Raw genomic sequence first — 18,772 nt, forward strand, 5'->3', positions numbered from 1 at the left:
TTTTGTTTAAGATATGTCATCGTGTTAATTTTAATTACAGAAGCATAACGGGTGCAACGCATCGAAACCCATGTACCTTTTAAAAATGTAACACATGTAACGTTTTGTATCACCTAAATCTTTCAAAAACAATTACGAAAGTAACGACTTGTAACTCTTATAACTTACAGAAGAGTAACACATGTAATGCTTCGTAACGCCTAAAACTTATTTAAAGTAACGTATGTAACGCTTCGTAACACCTATAACTTACAAATAAGTAACGCATGTTACACATCGTAGCGCCTATAATTCATAAGAAAGTAGCGCACGTAACGCATACAACTAACAATAAACTAACGCATTTAACGCTTCGTAACGCCTATAATTTACTAAAATGTAACGCATGTAACGCTGCGTAATGCCTTCAACTTACAAAAAAATAACGATTCGTAACGCCTCGAACTTACAAAAAAGCAAAGCTTCGTAACGCCTATAACTTACAAAACAGTAACGTTTGTAACGCTTCGTAATGCTATTAACTTGCATGAAAGTAACGCTTCGTAACGTAACAACTTACAAAAAAGTAATGCTCCGTAACGCCTATAACTTACAAAACAGTAACGTTCGTAACGCTTCGTAACGCCTGTAACATACTAGAAAGTAACGCATATAACGATTCGTAACGCCTATAACTTATAAAACCGATACACTGAAGAAGGATGTAAATAACATTCCGAAATTCGCGTATCAGTATTGTAACGTTTGTTATGCTTCATTAAAGTATAGTGACTTTGTGAAAGTGTAATGAGTGTGACAGTGAAATAGTGGAATTAAATGGTACATAAATAGTTCAACTATTGAATATATTCCGCTAACAACTCCAGGTAAAAATAGCCTATAACTTACTAAAAGTAACGCATGTAACACTTCGTAATACCTATAAATTACAAAAGAGCGAAATATAAAATACTTCGTAACATCTATAACTTCCCTAGAAGTAACGCATCCTTAGTCGTTTACCGCAAGAATTTAATCCTTATAACGGTTTCAACATTCATAATTTCTATAAAATAGCTTAATTTTAACGTAACGTTTCCCATCTCATGATAATATCGAGTGAAAAGCTTCGTCAAATAAAACTATAGCGATAATGGTATAGCGTGATAAGTAAGTCGATGACTTTCACGCAACCCACCTGGGTTCGATTTCCAACATCGCACATAAGGTCAGGAAGTTTTTCTAGCACGAAGAGACAAATGACCTTAAGGTTAAAACCTCTGTAATCGTAACACAAAAAAATTGCATAGTACCTTTACCCAGGCGTTGACTCAGATAGGCCTCACAAAACTTCGTAACGTATGTAGCTTCAAAAATTTAACTACTGTTTTATGTATTGTTATTATTGTCATTTATTCTACTCCTGTTTTATCCGCCATGTTATGTGGGGCTGTCCATAAAAGACGTCACGCCGCAAGGGGGCGGGGGGTGTTTCATAAAACGTGACCTTTTGTGACAAGGGGAAGGGGGGGAGGTTTTTGGAATGTGACGTCCAATATTTTCAATGAGCGCATTTTTGAAATACCTAATTATATTACTGCTTTGCCCTATTTCCTGAAAAAATCTACACAATAAACGTTCACATTCTATAGGGAAATGTATGTTTGTTGATGTAAAAGCTTCTTCTTGTAAATTCGGAAATGAATGATGCAGGAAATCATTTCTGTTGTGATCAGCAAAAGTGCACGGAGGAGCGAGTAAATTAGCGAAATTAATCAATTTTGCCCAACATGAGTAAAAAAGAAAAAGATGCCTTCAAACGGTTAAACTTAAGTTATGCACTGACTATTTTTTCAGTAATTTGATTTTCTAGCATTGATAATAGTATATCATAAGAATTTCTCTTATCTGATTCTGATGCAGTTTATTCAATTGTACTCCATTTGAAAAAGGGCGGGAGATCAACGATTTCAGACGTAGATCATGTCATGTCTTATCTTGATCATATGTGATTTTGCTCCACCAACATCAAAGCTTATCGAATCATCCAATGATTGAACTTACATAAATCAAGAATCATTTTAGCTCAAATCTCGTTTTTATGATGTCTTTATTTTCTTTATTTTCTCAGCCCTGTATGCTACACTAAGGAAATATTATTCTTTACCTAAAACAATAATATATCTGTGCACCCCTAGGAGGAATAAAACAGATGATTTAAATGTTCATCAATTCCAACCAAATACTTTTGTTAATTTATATACTTGATATCAATAAAATAATTCCGATGATTTTGTAGTTTTAAGGAAAATTTTTTAACCTAATGACAGCATGTAATAAATCGATTTTTCCCTCATATTTGTATTATGATTTCGTGCTGCAGACATTTTTTGTTGTGCAGACTTTTGAAAATCGAGAGTTTTGGGCAAAATTTACGAGTAAAATTTGGGCAAAATTTACAGACTTTTGAAATTTCCGCGACCTCCGTATTTACAGACTTTTATCACCAAGTCTGCAGATTTTCGAAATTTTTACCTGGCATCTCTGATACACACAGTTACTTTTTTTCCGATGAGATGAATCGAATAGCATATAAACTAGGGGTCACCGGGATTTCGTACAAAAGTCGGGTTTTCCAACAATTCTATAGCCTTTCTATAGAGAAAGGCAAAACGGAATTAGAGTATTGAAGCTTCTAATACACCGATGCCGTCCCTTCACTCCACGTTAATTGAAAGATTATGATCAAAAGTTACTTTATTCGGTTATTTGCTCATGTTTTATCACCTAAATCAATTCTGTATGTGAACTGATAATTTCAAATTTCATCCAAAACTTTCAAGCATACCGGACAATTTCAAATCATACGTTTGATGACAACACGTGATTAATCATTTTTGTACACATCTGCATTCGTTCAAACTCAAGTAATTTGAATAAATCATCCAAAAGTTTGTGTTGTATTGAGTCAATTTCAGGTTGAATCCGGTGTACTTAATTTTAGCTTATTGAACGAAATTCTCGCTTTTGGGAGGTTTTGCTTTTCGTGTTTTCGCAATAATGGAAAGGGTGAAGAAAGGGAAGAAATAACATTAAATTGAGTCAAAAGTGATCAATTTTTTGTACATTTTATTTTCTGTATACGTATAGCAAACTATAAAAAATATGCACTAGGTGGTCGTCAAATGGTGAGATAACTAAGTCCTCACAAGTCCCTATCTCATGCCTCTCCGAGCGTCTATGATGACATTTGGTCAATAGAACGGCGTCGACTGGGTGCTATCGCCTTCTGCGTTAGTAGCAGAATGAGAGGGTGCGAAACGGCTTGCAGGTTGAAGCCCATCCTAAAGTGCAGTGTTTATCATAGTATATTACAACATATAATTCTGTTGTTTATTACATCATGTATTATTATTATTATTATTATTATTATTATTATTATTATTATTATTATTATTATTATTATTGTTATTATTATTATTATTATTATTATTGTTTTTATTATTATTATTATTATTATTATTATTATTATTATTATTATTATTATTATTATTATTATTATTATTATTATTATTATTATTATTATTATTATTATTATTAGAAGAGCGTAACTTACACTGCGACATTAACTGTTATATTGTATCATAGCATATTATTTCACATATTATCGTCTTACACTATTTTATGTTATTATATACTATGTTGTATAGTATTATACTGCATTGCATTATATCATATTATATTGTATTATATTATATTATATTTTATTATATTATATTGTATTCTATTATATTATGTTATATTGTATTGCATTATGTTGTATTATATTATATTATATTATAGGCTTTATTATGAGTAGTACTACGTACCTCTGCGCAAAATATAAATTTGTTTTCCTTATAAGTTATCATTTTTAAAGTAAATTTTAACTAAATATCAAGGTCGTCACAAGGTGAGCTTGGTGCTCACTGGTTCCTGTTTCATGCCTACACGTGTATCTGTGGTGACAATTGGTCGATGGAATGCGTTGATGGCAGAATGAGAGGATGAGAAATGACATATAAATTGAAGTAATATAATATCATAGCATATCGCAACATATCATTTTATTCATGCTATTATTTATTATATAATTCATTGTACTAAATTATGTTGTTTTTTATTATTATTTTCATTATTATATTTATTGTTATTATTATTAATTTGTCATCAATAATAATAACATATATTATTTTTATAGATGTGGATATTATTATTGTTATTAGAAGAGAAATATTCTACTTCCTGCAGTATTGCGAAGATAGAAGAGCATAACTGACACTCTACATTAACTGTTATTTTATATATTGATTTATAATATATTATATTGTATGACATTGTATTATATTATATTAAATTAAAATATATTATACTATATTATGTTATATTATATTATTTTGTAGTATTTAAGTATTATTATTATTATTATTAGTATTATTATTATTATTATTATTATTATTATTATTATTATTATTATTATTATTATTATTTTTATTACTATTAATATTATTAATAATATTATTAATAGTATTTCTATTGTTTCTATAAGTATTATTTTTATGATTATTATTATTATTATTACTATTGTTACCATTATTATAATCTTTATCATTATCAGCTACATTTTCATTTCCATACTAAACATTTCACTTTACACATATATTATTAAATTGTATCATATTATATTACGTCATATTTTGTGGTATTATATTATATTACATTGTACTATATTATACTATATTATGGTACAATGTTTGGTATTGTTTTATATAGTATTGTAATACATTTTTTTAATACACAATTATAAGTGTATTATATTGCATTGTGATGTATTACATTTTTATATTTTATGCATAATAATATTTTGTAATATTCAGTGTCGTATAGTGACCAAACTATATTATAATATATTATGGTATATTTTACTATATTATGTCACATAACATTATGATACTATTATATTCATCATAAAATATTATAGTAGACTATAATACACTGTACCATACGATTTTGCACCGTTTTATACTATATTGTGTTTTATTGTATTATACTGCCGGAAATTATATTTAAGTGTATTATGTTACATTATATAATACTATGCTCAAGTACATTGTAAGGGAAGAGGGATGGGAGTGCATCAGGGTATCTTACAAGTGAATGACTGGATGAAGGAGTGAAATGTCAACCCGATTCACAGGGGAAAGCTGTGTGTTTTCCCCAGAAGGTCTGAAATGAGTAAGACGCACCCTTCTAACAAACAAACCATCAGGCAGGTTTAAGCTGGTACAGCGAATTCTTTTATTATATGGCCGGATGTTATTGCTGGAAGGCGCCGGGTCCTCAAAACCCATTTTGGCCTTCTTAACAGCAGTAATATGAAAGTTATCTGATAATCAAATTCGGATCTACTGTAAGTCTACCTGCATCCACTGGTAATGCCTTGAACTGATGGTGGCTTCACACATACATACATACATACGTATAGCAAACTATAAAAAATATGCACTAGTTTTTGAAAAACTTTGTTTCACTGTCTGGATGTCTGTTATCAGTGGATTTAAATGAAAAACCTCAATTTTGACATCCACAAACTAAATTAATTATTGCAAAAACATCGTAATTTTGAGTGTTGCTTGAAACTGTTATACTCGCGAGAAATCTCCAATGACGTCGGTGTATTGTTATACGAATGAGACAAAACAAATCAAGCAAATTGCTCGACTGACAGCTGCACCACTACATACTCATAATCTGCTGTCAAACTGGCACGGCCATAACAAAAAGTCGGCAGAAAAGATATTGTCAGTACTGCTGTTCTTTGCATTTGTTTTCAAAAAATGACTCATTAATATGAGAATTGTGTTTAAAGATTAATTATTTTGGGAAGCTTCGCTAGATATATATTGGAAGATGTCGCAACACAAATCGAAATGGAATGTTGGTAAGATTGACAGCAATAATAATCCTGTGGCAGGATCCACAAGCGGACAGCAGAATGCACTGCACGTAGATACGCACACACACACACATCCAAACAGGCGTGTTGAGCTCGTGTCAAAACAGACTGAAAAAGTATTGGTTCCGTCGTCGTTTTTAATCAGTTTTATATGCGAAGGAAAAAGTACTGTATGAACTTTTTCCCTCCGCAATACGAAGGACCGATTACGGCAGAGATAGCGGATTATTTCGTAAATATTTACAACGATTCCTTGCTTTCGAAAGTGGCCAAAGTGTATTGCAAAATGGGCCGGAATCCGTGCCGCGTCGGAAGTGAATGAATTTTGGCCGTTTCGCCAACGGTTAAAGTGTAAAAAAAGTGATTTTATGTCCGGCTCCTTGCGAGCGAGCTGGGCCAGAAGTGTTCAACCAGGCAGTCTACTAACGCGAGACGCCATTTTAGAATTTTTATTTTGCCTGGCTACCTTTGGTGAAGTTGTTCGTTTCGCTGTGAAGTGAACGATGGGTTCTCTTTTCAATTGATTTATAGCTTTTGAAAATGTGTTCCGTTCAGAGAATCAAGAATCAGCAAACAAGTGCATTATTAGAGTACAGTGCGAGGGGATTTGTGAAGAAAAATCCTGGTACATTCTGTGTAGTGGCTGCAATTTCGGATTAGGATAAATAGATGCAGCGAGCTACGAGATGGAACGTTAATTTAGGTAAGAACTGTGAAATGCATGCCCCCTTTCAGTTGACCTGGATTTATGTTTTTAGGTGGGATTTTTATTGCAGTAATTCACACTCGATGTACAACCTTTCAGGAAGATCTCGGGAAGAGTTAGATGAAAGTTATTTGCAGACTATAGTATGAGTGTATTTGCCTAAATCGATATCCAATTTGTCGTTCCAAAGCAAATCTCAAAACGGTACTCGTTCTAATGTTTAAAATTATACGAAACGTTCAAATGAAAATTCTAGGTGATTTGGTTTCGTTTTTCGGTATCAATGCAATGTGTAGAACATACAATTAATTCAATGTCATCATTGCGAATATTTCTGGTTATTGAAGTTGTGTCTAGTTCTTGACCTCTTTTTGTGGTATGATGGAAAGTCGATTTTCGCTGGTGAGCGTTTTTTCAACCATATGTGATACTCGGAGGCTGTTGAGCGTTTCATGTGTATATGCTTTTTTCTGTAAATTTGTTCGATTGCTCATTATACGTCAACCTGGAAAATATTTTAGCCAACCCAAGAAAAAAAAATTAGAAACATCAATCCATTTTTTTTTCACAACGCTGATATGTTACTTTTCCAATAAATTGCTGCATACCCAAACTCATTCTGTTAGTGTTGGTTCCAAGAGCTGGCAGCGCAACACCTGCAACGGTGTTCGTATGAACATTTTCATGGCACTTCATGATAAATCGTATACGTCATCAGTTGTATGTAGTTGAATCGTTCCATATTAAATATCTTATTTATCACCTGCATTCACCGTTCGCCTTGCTTGCCACGGCTCCTCGGCTTAGCAGTGCAATCTTCACTCAAATAGACATATTTTCGGTTAATATTATGTTCTTTCGTAAGTCTGACAGGTGAAACCGATCGTAGTAGACTGGTTGGTGGGCGAGCGAGGAAAATAGTTCAACGCGCGTGTTTATTTCGAGATTGTTCAGAGCACAACATTAGTCGGTCGGTATAGTTTTTCACCGATTGCTTTCTCGGTGTTTTGTTGCATGTATCGCAAAAGAGATCTTTAGTACGCATTTCACTACCCGCGATATGTTGTGGACCGGTTCGTTAACCTCTATTAGTTTTCTTCGGTGATTATAGGCTACAAATAACTATATTGTAATACAAAATACAAAACTAGCACTAGTATAATGTCCACGCGTTTGAATTTAGTTGAAGATCATTGATTTTGAATTGAACTAGAAAATTGTAATCGGAAAGAGGTACAGTTAAAAACTAACACTCAAATTATATGAATAGCGAATCGACTCCAAAGAACGTTGCATTGATTTAAGTCGTACCCGGGGGAACGTGCCATTTGAACCAATTTGATCTGATTCCTGTATTAAACCAGTTAGAACAAATCAAGATCGGAATTTTACTAAGATCCTTTCTGGTGGAACAACAACCTGACCAAATTTATTAATAATTTGTTGTTCAAACAGCGTTTAGTATTTCTGTTTATAAGAGAATAAAAACTATATATATGACGTTTGCATTTAATAATGGAGTTTATTCGGATGGTGATAAAAAAAAAGCTAAAACATATTATTGCTTTTGGTAAATTTCTCAGGGAATGTACTTATTTAAGCTTCAATGACACGGGTATGCAGTTCAATGCATAGTGCGCTGGTATTACAAGCCAGTTCTCGTATGCTCGAATCACGGCCTGGAAAGATTATTAGTGTCAATAGGATCGTAGTACTCACCATGCAATGATTCTGTACGTTATCGGTTGCGAAATCTGTTGAGACAGAAAGGCCAAATTTCACAAAAGGAATGTAATGTCATAACTTTGCGAAACAAATCTTTCTTCGTTTTATTCATCAATTTCTCCTCAGTTTTCGCAGCAAAACTGTTGGAGTAGATCTTACGCTTCAGGTTGACCCAGAAATTCTGTTGTTTTGGGACCCAGTTGGGGGCGATGGCTGCGTTGGCCTTACTTGGGTACCACATCGAATTTCAGTCGCTCCATCTCCTCCAACGATCGCTCCGAGTAGTGGCCCGACGCCAGACCCGACCAGAACACCGCGTCTTCGTCCTTATGGTATTCCTACTACAAATTTCCCCCATCACGGCCAGTTGGGAGCGAAAAAAGACCGGCTTTGTCATCCTCTTCTCGCTCATTGTCAGCCGCAGCAGCACATTCTTACGGAACTTGCTGTGTTAAATGAACTTCACCTCGGAGCTCACTTCCTTCGTGGAGGAATTAAAATACGAAGTACTCTTTCAGTCGTTACATCACCACCGCCACGTCGCGATCCACCGAGAAAATCGAGTTGACCATCTTATTCCGCTGAAGCTGCGTCATTCCCTGCAGCTCGGAATTGATTCTTTCGATGCTCTGATTATTGTCTAATAGTGCCAATAGTATTATAGATGACGGAAAGGGTGTATCGGGCGTCTCGGCGGGATGTCGCACACTCGTGAACTGAGTTGTTTCACTGTTTTTGCCATCACGGTTAGACAATTTTTGTCCATTTTTTAAATGCAAACGGTTTGAAACTAATTTATCGATAACAGTTTGAGTTCTTATCGAGTTTTAGAATGGGTACTATCCTGGCATCTTTACAGTTTTCTTCGGTGATTAAAAGTCCATCCAAGAGTCTCAGCCGTGTGGCATCCGGTGACAACAAAATTAGCCAAGAATATTCAATTCGTGAAATGCACAGAAAATTGCGTGATATTTTGACGCTCATGAGCGGCCCACTGAACGTTACATTCGTCGAGTGACGGATAAATTTCGCCCGGATAGAACTTTATATGACCTTAAACCACCGTCTCGGGGTAAAACTGTGCTTAATAAAGCCACAGTCGCTGTTAATGAGAGTATTTCAGAAGATCCGAATTTGTCGATACCTATTTCTTGAAAAACTACAAGGATCAGCCCCATGGGGCTGTTCGAGCCATTGATGTGGAACAAGGCAACCAAAATGTTCAATCAATAGTCACACTTTTGAATCCGTAATTGCACGAGAGTTTGACTAGATTGATCTTGATTAGGAACCAACACCGAACATTGTTTGTATTTGTTTTATAGCCGACGAAACTACACCATTATCCCTAATGTATGCTATTATATCTTTGTACATACTTGCGATATGGATTTCAATATTTAAGCTTCTCTTCGCCAAGCTTGTGTTCAAGTTTTGTATGCAAGCAGTTATTTTTATAGCATCAAGTTTCTACCATTCTGCGATTACGGTTGAAGCGATAAACTTTTTCTCATTATCGATCGAGTTCATCTTATATAAATTAGAAAAATAATCTTAAGCACTCAAAATTTATCCTGGGAAAGTTGCACATTTCACAGGCGAAACGACATAACATGGAATTTTATCAGAGCTTGCATGACACAAGATTAGAGCATACCAATTAAAGCTTCAAATCGTTTTATGGCACTTTTCGTCTTGCTGTCTAGCAACAACCTACCTCTAGCATGCTACGCGTAAGACTGAAACATTAGCTATAATTTTGCTTCTTTTTATAGATTCGCGTGCTTCCAACAGCTTCTTTTTTGCATCGATTGACCAATCAGAGCGATGCTTTCCCTTTGATATATCGCTTACTCCTTCAAAACCGTCGACTATGGCAGGGAAATCCGATATGCCGGAGATTTTTAGCAGACAAAATAGGACAATGCTCGCAACTAATCAAAATTTCAATCATTTATGATTGAAAATACGTGGCTTGATACATTCAAATCGAATCTTAGAAATATTTCCAATCAAATAATGAAATAATATTAATAATTGATACAAAATATACTGAGCTGTAAGTGTTTTAAACCTTACCACATTTCTACGTGTATTTTTCCTTGAGTTTCTGATTTGCACCCCTTTATAGAAAATAAAGATGTGTCCCACATCAAAATCAGGATGGATCTAACGATTATATCTTTCGAAATATCGAAAATTTTTTATTTCATCAGGACGGTGTATCAGCTCATATTCCTGATGAATTGATTGATTTATTGAGGACTGCCGCCTAGATCGTGTGATCTGACTCCCTCTGAAAAATGTTGGTGGGGCTATCTTAAGTCACTGGAATAAAGAAAATTAGCCTAAAGTTCATTTGACATAAAGACATTTGACATAAGTGCTATTTGCCATACGGGCAACCTCCAAAAGGAGGTCTATTATTAAAAGAAAAAAAAGTAAATTGACATCGTCTGAACCGTTGAGAAACTTTTAAACCTTTTCGATCTGGTTCGGTATCGGCACTGATGTTAGCACTGTTGCACTGACGACGAAACTGATTCGGATACGTGTAAATACACTTTCAGATCGGTAGAGGTTTTAATGTATCTAAATTTCTTCAACTTTGACACAGATGTCACCTTCTAACTGAAAGTATGTATGTGTGCAAAGATTGCAATGGGTACTAAAACAAAGGACAGGGGGAAACCCTGTCCTTTGGCTCAGAAAGGAGAATGGAATAATGTCCTTTGTCATCTCTGGAAACCGCAAAAAGCGTGAACAATATCGTCCACAGTCTGCACACCTAGTAGTTTGATTACATGTTAAATATAGATCTCTCGAAGATTACGTCGTAGAATGCTTGATGCTTTCCCTGACATTCGTTACTTTCACTGAGTTCCTCACTAATTCATATCCCACTATGCGGATGCAAAAAAATACAAACAAAAATCGTCGACAAAGATAGAAGAAATCTGAGCAGATTAGAAGAGTAAGTTAGTGTTAGGAAACCAATAATTTCTAGATAATAAAAGTAATAATCGTATGTACCGCTTCAGACATAAAACAATATATAGGAAAGCAGGACCAAGACCGAAGCGGGGTTTTTTTAATGCCGAAAAAAAAACGCGTAACTTTGGAAATCCGCGTAAAAAAACCGCGTAACTTCGGAAATCCGCGTAAAAAAACGCGTAACTTAGGAAATCCGCGTAAAAATCCGCGTTACTTCGAAAAACTGCGTCAAAAGAAACCGTATTAAAAAAACGCATAAAAAGAGACCCCAGTGTAATCCACAGTACCCACAGTACCCACCGCGATCACCGGCCCTGATAATGATCTATAATAATAATGTCATCTTGAGACAATACTGATGTTATGCTCAATTTTGTGTGAGATACTGTTTTCAATAGGACGCACGAAATTGAGAAAGTTGTCGACTATGATCTTATCCATCGTTTGCAAAAAATAATTGTTTTCCTGGAACTGGTATCTGACGACTTACAAAAAGATATCAAAGGAGCGTGTTGGACATATTATTCACGAATATTTGGATATGAGAAAGCTTCGTGCAAAATGGGTGCCGCGTGAGCTCACAATCGATCAAAAACAACAACGAATTGATGATTCTGAGCAGTGTTTGGAGCTGTTATATCGAAATAAAACCGATTTTTTTCGTCGATATATAACAATGGACGAAACATGGCTCCATCACTTCACTCCGGAGTCCAATCGACAGTCAGCTGAGTGGACTGCACGCGATGAACCGAACCCAAAGCGTGGAAAGACAATAATCGGCCGGTAAGGTTATGGCGTCTGTATTTTGGGATTCGCATGGTATAATTTTCATCGACTACCTTGAAAAGGGAAAAACCATCAACAGTGACTATTATATAGCGTTATTAGAGCGTTTGAAGGACGAAATTTCAAAAAAACGGCCTCATTTGAAGAAGAAAAAAGTTTTGTTTCATCAAGACAATGCACCGTGTCACAAGTCGATGAAAACCATGCTGAAATTGAACGAATTGGGCTTCGAATTGCTCCCTCATCCACCGTATTCTCCAGATTTGCCCCCCAGTGACTTTTTCCTGTTCTCAGACCTCAAGACAATGCTCGCTGGTAAAAAATTTAGAAGCAATGAAGAGGTAATCGCTGAAACGGAGGCCTATTTTGAGGCAAAGGACAAATCGTACTACAAAAATGGTATCGAAAAGTTGGAAGATCGCTATAATCGCCTCTGATGGCATTTATGTTGAATAATAAAAACGAATTTTGGCAAAAAATGTGTGTTCCTATTAAACGATACGGACTTTTCAGCCGAACTGTTGATGTCATCTTAAGACAATACTGGTGTTATGCTCAATTTGTGTGAGAAACTGTTTTCAATAGGACTCACGAAATTTAGAAAGTTGTCGATTTTGATCTTATCCACCGTTTGCAAAGAATATTTGTTTTTCTGTAACTGGTATTTGACGACTTACAAAATACTTTTGAAAGGTTTAGATTAGGCCTGATTCGATCAGTGAATATATGTTTAATTTTCTTCTGCAAGTCCTCTACTTGAGATTCCATAGTATGATCACAAGAATGTTTATATTGATGTTCACGAAATGATAGGCATCTATTTTCAATCGTTTAATGATTCAAATAATCTATTGGTTCGCATTGCTTTCGGTATGAGATTTTAGCCAATTAGTTCTAAGGTGGTGGAATACATAACTAATTGAATTAATCATTGCTTTATTTGAAATCCTGGATGTTATTGATAGATGATCTGAAGTGTGAGTAATAGGTTCACTATAAATGAAACATTGATCTGCTAAATCCACAGTAGAAGGAATTGGAATTAGAAGATTTCTCATAGAAGATAAACTAGTTGGGTTATTTGGAAATAAAACTGGTTAGAAACCCGCAAAAAGTTAATTATGAAGAACTCGTACTTTCTGATTATTTTTCTGATTAGTCCATAAAAGATGCCTGGCTCTTTTAAAAAAAAATAGATCGATATCTTGCGCGTTTTTGCAGATACAGGGTTGTTACGGTCGCGCGGATTCGGCGCGGTTTCTGCTAAGATTTTGATGCTTTGGCGCGGATTTCGCGCGAATTTCAAAAAACATCATTTCACATTTGTGAATCATTTGTTCGAATAAAAAATTTTTTGCTTGTCTGCAAAGCTGTGTTTTGAAGCTTGTGAGTTTTATGGAACCCCAAAAAATTAAGGATGGGCGAACGTTTCAGCAATTGGTCGAGCTGGCCGAACTGGTGAATTTTCACCTTGATAAAACCAAAATTTTCGAGAAAGCAGTTCTAGCAAATGCTTTCTTCAGTGGACAAAATTTCGATTTTATGCTCTCCGATCTTGAGTGGTACAAATTGCTGTTACCAGGAATTACAAAAACTGTTACCAGGAATTACAAAAACTTACAATTGCGATTGCGTTTTCCCATTCTAACGCGGAAATTGAAAGAAGATTTTTGCACTCAAAGATATTGATGTCAGATGGAAGATATCGTCTCAGTGAAAACACATTCAATAACTAAAAAACGTAATAAATGGAATACTATTCTTCAATAATATGGTCACAAATTTTGTGTATGATAAAAATCACATTCTTAAAGCAAAATTTGCACGACAGACTTACGAAGCGAAGTTAGACAAGAAAAGAAACGAAGAAGTTCTGGGGTTTCGTCCGTGGTGATAAGAAATTATTCTAATAGTTTGTTGGTTCAATTGTTCTTTGCGTTCTGGATTTTTTTCCTGAAATATGGAAGAAATCCTGTGTGAACAAGACTATAGTATCCAACTACCGTGGAATTGCTGCTTTGTGCGCTGTATCGAAGCTGTTTGAAATTGAAATTCTGGATTTTATAACACATAGTTGCTCTAACTACATATCTGAGATTCAGCATGGATCCATACCAAAGCCTTCAACTTCCCCAAATTTAGTAACCTACACTTCCTTCATCATACGTTCTTTACAAGCACGATTACAAGTAGATTTTATAAACACCGATTTTGCTGCTGCGTTCGACAAAATCAATCATCACACATAACGATCTCCAAGTCAAATAGACTGGATTAAACGGATCATTGTTGAATTGGCTTCGATCATTTTTAACTGGTAATGAAATGATAGTGAAAATAGCAGCCTGTACAACCTCACCATTTGCTGTTACCTCTGGAGTTCCTCAAGGAAGTCACCTTAGACCGATTATAATTCTATTGTATCTCAACGATCGTTATTTTTCGATCAAGTGTATGAAACTATCGTTCGCCGATGACTTTCATATTTCATAATTCAAAGTGGTTTTAAATGCCACTAAATGCTCCGTCATCTCTTTTAGTAGCAAAAAGTCTGTATTCAAGTTCGACTATAATATTCCACAAACTGTTCTCCAACGCGCATCGTCTGTTAAGGACCTGCGTGTTTTTTTCTGGAATTCAAGTTACAGTTTAAAGAGCACATATGTATGTATATTGCTCTGTATTGCGCTTTAGTTCGCTCAACTCTCGAATATGCTGCTGTAATCTTATTATTAAAACGAAATCCAACGCATTGAAGCGATTCAACGCAAATTTGTCCGATAAGCTCTCCGACGTCTTCTATTTAGATATCGTTTAAACTTACCGAGTTACCTGTTACTGCAAACTGATTGGTCTCGATTTATTATTTGTCAGTCGCGATGTTAGTAAGGCTCGTTTTTTGGCAGACCTACTTCAGTCGCGGATTGATTGCTCCGAGCACTTGCAATCAAGGATGGCTTTTATCGTATCAAAGAACGCTCACTCGCAACTCTTCCACGATTGAATCAGTGCCATCAAAGAGAAACGGAAATCATCGCAACAACAAAAAAACCGGCATAGTACAGTATAGACACTAGTGCGAGAGCGAATTTCTCTCGGTGAACCGTCTGAGAATCAACGGCTAGCACGCTGCTGTGGGGATTCTCTCTGAAGCAACAAACGGTCGCGTATTCTCGTTTCGCGATCCGATTCTGTATGGGCAGTGGATAATTGCGATAGAATCATTTTACTATTGCCGCTTATTCTAACTATGTGCATATAACCTTTGTATAATTTGTGTCTATGAAAATGTATGTGAATGCTCCACACAAGGGTTTTTAAATATTGCAACTTAGTATGAGAATCATCAAGTCGAATCATCGATTCGATTTTCTGCGATTCTCTCTTGGTAAATTCCACACAGCGGCGATCATTATCAGACTGAAATTTTTTTCAAGGGCCATGAAATACTCAGAGTATGAAGTGGAGCGAAGAAATGTAGAAAAATTCTCTCGAGGTTCATGCATTGAGAGACTCGAATTCTTGTAGCATCTTCTACCGGATTGAAAAAGTTGTATACAATATAGATAAAAATCGAGCAGCTTCTGTCAAATTTTCAGCGATTACCAACACTGATTGCAATTATTACAATTTGGCGTTCGACGCCGTAATCTTCGATCATATTCCTTTCTTCGGATTTCCTATGTAAGAACTAATAATGGATATATCGAGCCTATTGCTAGCATTTGCATCATGTTTAACAAATGTTTCAATTCTTTCGACTTTTATTTATCACGTAATGTTATCAAGGAATCGTTTCTTATGTTACTGTCTCATTAGATTTTGTTACTATAGAAGCACTAGATTTAAAGAAATTTATCATTTGGATGATTTTAATCTATTGATGCGAAAGATGAGGAGGTTTTATGCCTGCTGGAGAACAAGTTTCACACAAAACTAACTGGGCTTTTCCCTGATCCAAATAAAAGAATAAAAGATTCAGAGTAAAATCTGATAACATGAGAAAGCACTATTATAATTGAAACTGAAATTAAAAAGAGTTAATCAGATCATCCTGATGTATTCTACCTTAAAATTCTTCTTACCAATAAGGAAATGCTTGCCGAGCAAGAAGATGTTGAAGCAAATAAAATGTTTACGCTGAAATCTGTTCAACTTCTTTCAAATTCACAATTGTAAACATTTTTATTGTTACTGTAACATTTTCCGTACATCAGAGAGTATTAATTAACTAGGGGCATCGAAAAAGATGAAGAATAAAAATGAAATCGTTTTCATGGAATTTCTGGAAGTAACGGGTCTGAGTAATAGGTTCACTATAAATGTAACATTGCTAAATCCACTGTAGAAGGAATTGAAATTGGAGGATTTCTCATAGAAGATAAACTAGTTGGGGTATTTGGAAATAAAACTGGTTAGAAATTATTTTTCTGATTAGTCCATGAAAGATTTCTGGCTCTTTGTAAGAAAAAAAATAGATCGATATCTTGCGCGTTTGTGCAGATCTCATTTGATTTATTTGCTCATGTGCTTCATTTACACAATAATCGATATAATCTCGTAGATAGAAGCCCAATGTACGAAATTATGCGCAATATGCTTGAATTTTATGTTTAAAACTTGAGTAATGAGCATTATTTGTCGTAACTTCGGGTTCTAGGAGAGAAAATTTGTTCGGGTTCTAGGAGAGAAAATTTGTTTCTTATTGACTCATTTTCAATCTAATTATAGCAAAAATGCGCTCAGTACACATCGGTTACCTGTAATCAAAGCCCTAAGATGACTAAAATAAGGCACTTTTAATGATGAATATTTCCTTTTTATATGTTGAGATACCCGAAAAATGCTTGGTTTCAGAAATATTGCCGAATATGTGACATAAACGCTGGAGCATGCTTTTGTGAACTACTCGAATAAATCTGAATAAATCGGTATCAAAAATAAACCCAAATTAGAATAAGAAATTATCTTTATAAAAATGCATTTCAATAAGACTTTCGATGAAAGAGAAAGACATTATCACACGACTAGGTGGATTAAAATAGGTCTTTTTTTATTGTGACTTTTTCGATACTTCACTTAAAGCGTTACATTATACACTAGTTGCTATTCCGCAAAGCTGACACAATCTATCAGGATGAGATTAATCTCACTAAACGAGCGAAACGTGACAGTAGAGTTTGCTAAACCGACCTTCAGGATCCGTATCTCGGTGATTGCCATTTTGCTCCACCGTGTTGAATCGGGAGAACTGAAAGGTCTGGGGTTGTGGTGTGGCCCTCCGGATGCAACAGATGATATCGGTCGGCCCATTTTTCTTCTCCGGTGACCTTGCAATTTCTCTGTTATAGCACCACAAGTTTCAACAGAGTCACACTGATTTATGACACTGCCTTTATCTGCCATATTCCCTACCTCCGAGCGAGCAAACGGCCGGACGGATGGAAAGCCCGAAGACAGAAGATACTTTATTCAGTCCACTTCTACTACCTCCTGCTTGGGTTGACTCGTGCACAAGTTCATTCCCTTCGATTTGTTGCTAGCATGGTGTTTGCCTTTTATAACAATTTGCTGCGAGCTGTTTTTTTTTGTGCGTTAAATGCCGGCTTGAAACAAGATATACTACAGCGTCATTAATCAAGAAGCAGGTTCTTGGAAGTGCCGAAAAGCTATTGTTACTCGTTTTAATGCCCAAATACTGTAGGGACGAAACAGATTAATTAAAATATTAGATGACAGGTACGCTTAAGGGTTGGGAAAACTATTGTAAAAATATACTATCAATTCGTCGAACGAAACTGCACAATTTCAGTAGCGCAAACAAAATGGTTACTGACTCAGGTCTTTATCGAATAACCGTTTTTTCCACCAGTGCCATCGTGACACAGGCGGCCACGGGGGCGAATTGCAAACTCAGTTACTTGTTCTGGCCAATAAAAAAATGCACCTTGGCAGAGGTTAGACGAGGGAGCGTATTTAAAATATAAATGAAGTTCTTTTATTTTTTTCAACCGTGTTTTTCCTTAGCTCACAACATTCCCCTTAGGTTTCCCGCCAATTGCATTATTTGGCTTGTTTTATTAGCTTTCTTTCTCGAACTGCTGTAATAAACTAACCTGTTTGTATTGTTCTTATTCTCCCACAGGACCTTCGGCGCGTTGTTATCCAATTAGACTGTTGATTGGTTAGCAAAAAGCAAGCATTTTATGCGTCTGGCTGTGTGTGTGTTTGTGCTTTTTTTATATATATCGAACGACGAAACTAAGGAAAAGTTTTCCCCGATTACTGCAACAGTAGGCCTTGACTGGTAACAATGACGACGGTGAAAACTCCGCCGGTGGAATCAAAACCACCCGGCAAATCTCCTCTGTCGTCCTCGTCGTCGTCATCGTCGTCCTCGGATTCGGATGATGGGTCGGATTCCTCTTCGGATTCTGATTCCTCGTCAGTTGCTTCTACCAGTAAGACGAGCAGCAAGCAAAGCACCGACAAACAGCAACAGCAGCAGCAGCAGCAACAACAACAACAACAGCAACAGTTCAGCGTGACGAGGTAGGTGTGAAATGTTCTGGCGGTGATTACCG

General features: G+C 35.7%; 1 protein-coding gene across 3 annotated transcripts in view; it reads left to right on the forward strand.

Moving 5' to 3' along the window:
• Positions 1 to 5,825: 5,825 nt before the first annotated feature.
• The window catches only part of LOC131432726 (histone-lysine N-methyltransferase ash1), a 44,416-nt gene continuing 31,469 nt past the window's right edge, over positions 5,826 to 18,772 (forward strand). For 2 of the 3 annotated variants that reach the window (XM_058599196.1, XM_058599198.1), the window contains exons 1-2: positions 5,827 to 6,677; positions 18,334 to 18,740. In XM_058599196.1, the coding sequence (XP_058455179.1) occupies positions 18,502 to 18,740 (239 nt within the window). In that variant the 5' untranslated portion in view covers positions 5,827 to 6,677; positions 18,334 to 18,501. Of the gene's footprint in view, positions 6,678 to 18,333; positions 18,741 to 18,772 lie in introns of all 3 variants that reach the window. The other variant, XM_058599197.1, reaches the window with a different exon arrangement.

The sequence above is a fragment of the Malaya genurostris genome, chromosome 2, assembly GCF_030247185.1.
Source record: "Malaya genurostris strain Urasoe2022 chromosome 2, Malgen_1.1, whole genome shotgun sequence".
NCBI classification, from domain to species: Eukaryota; Metazoa; Arthropoda; class Insecta; order Diptera; family Culicidae; genus Malaya; species Malaya genurostris.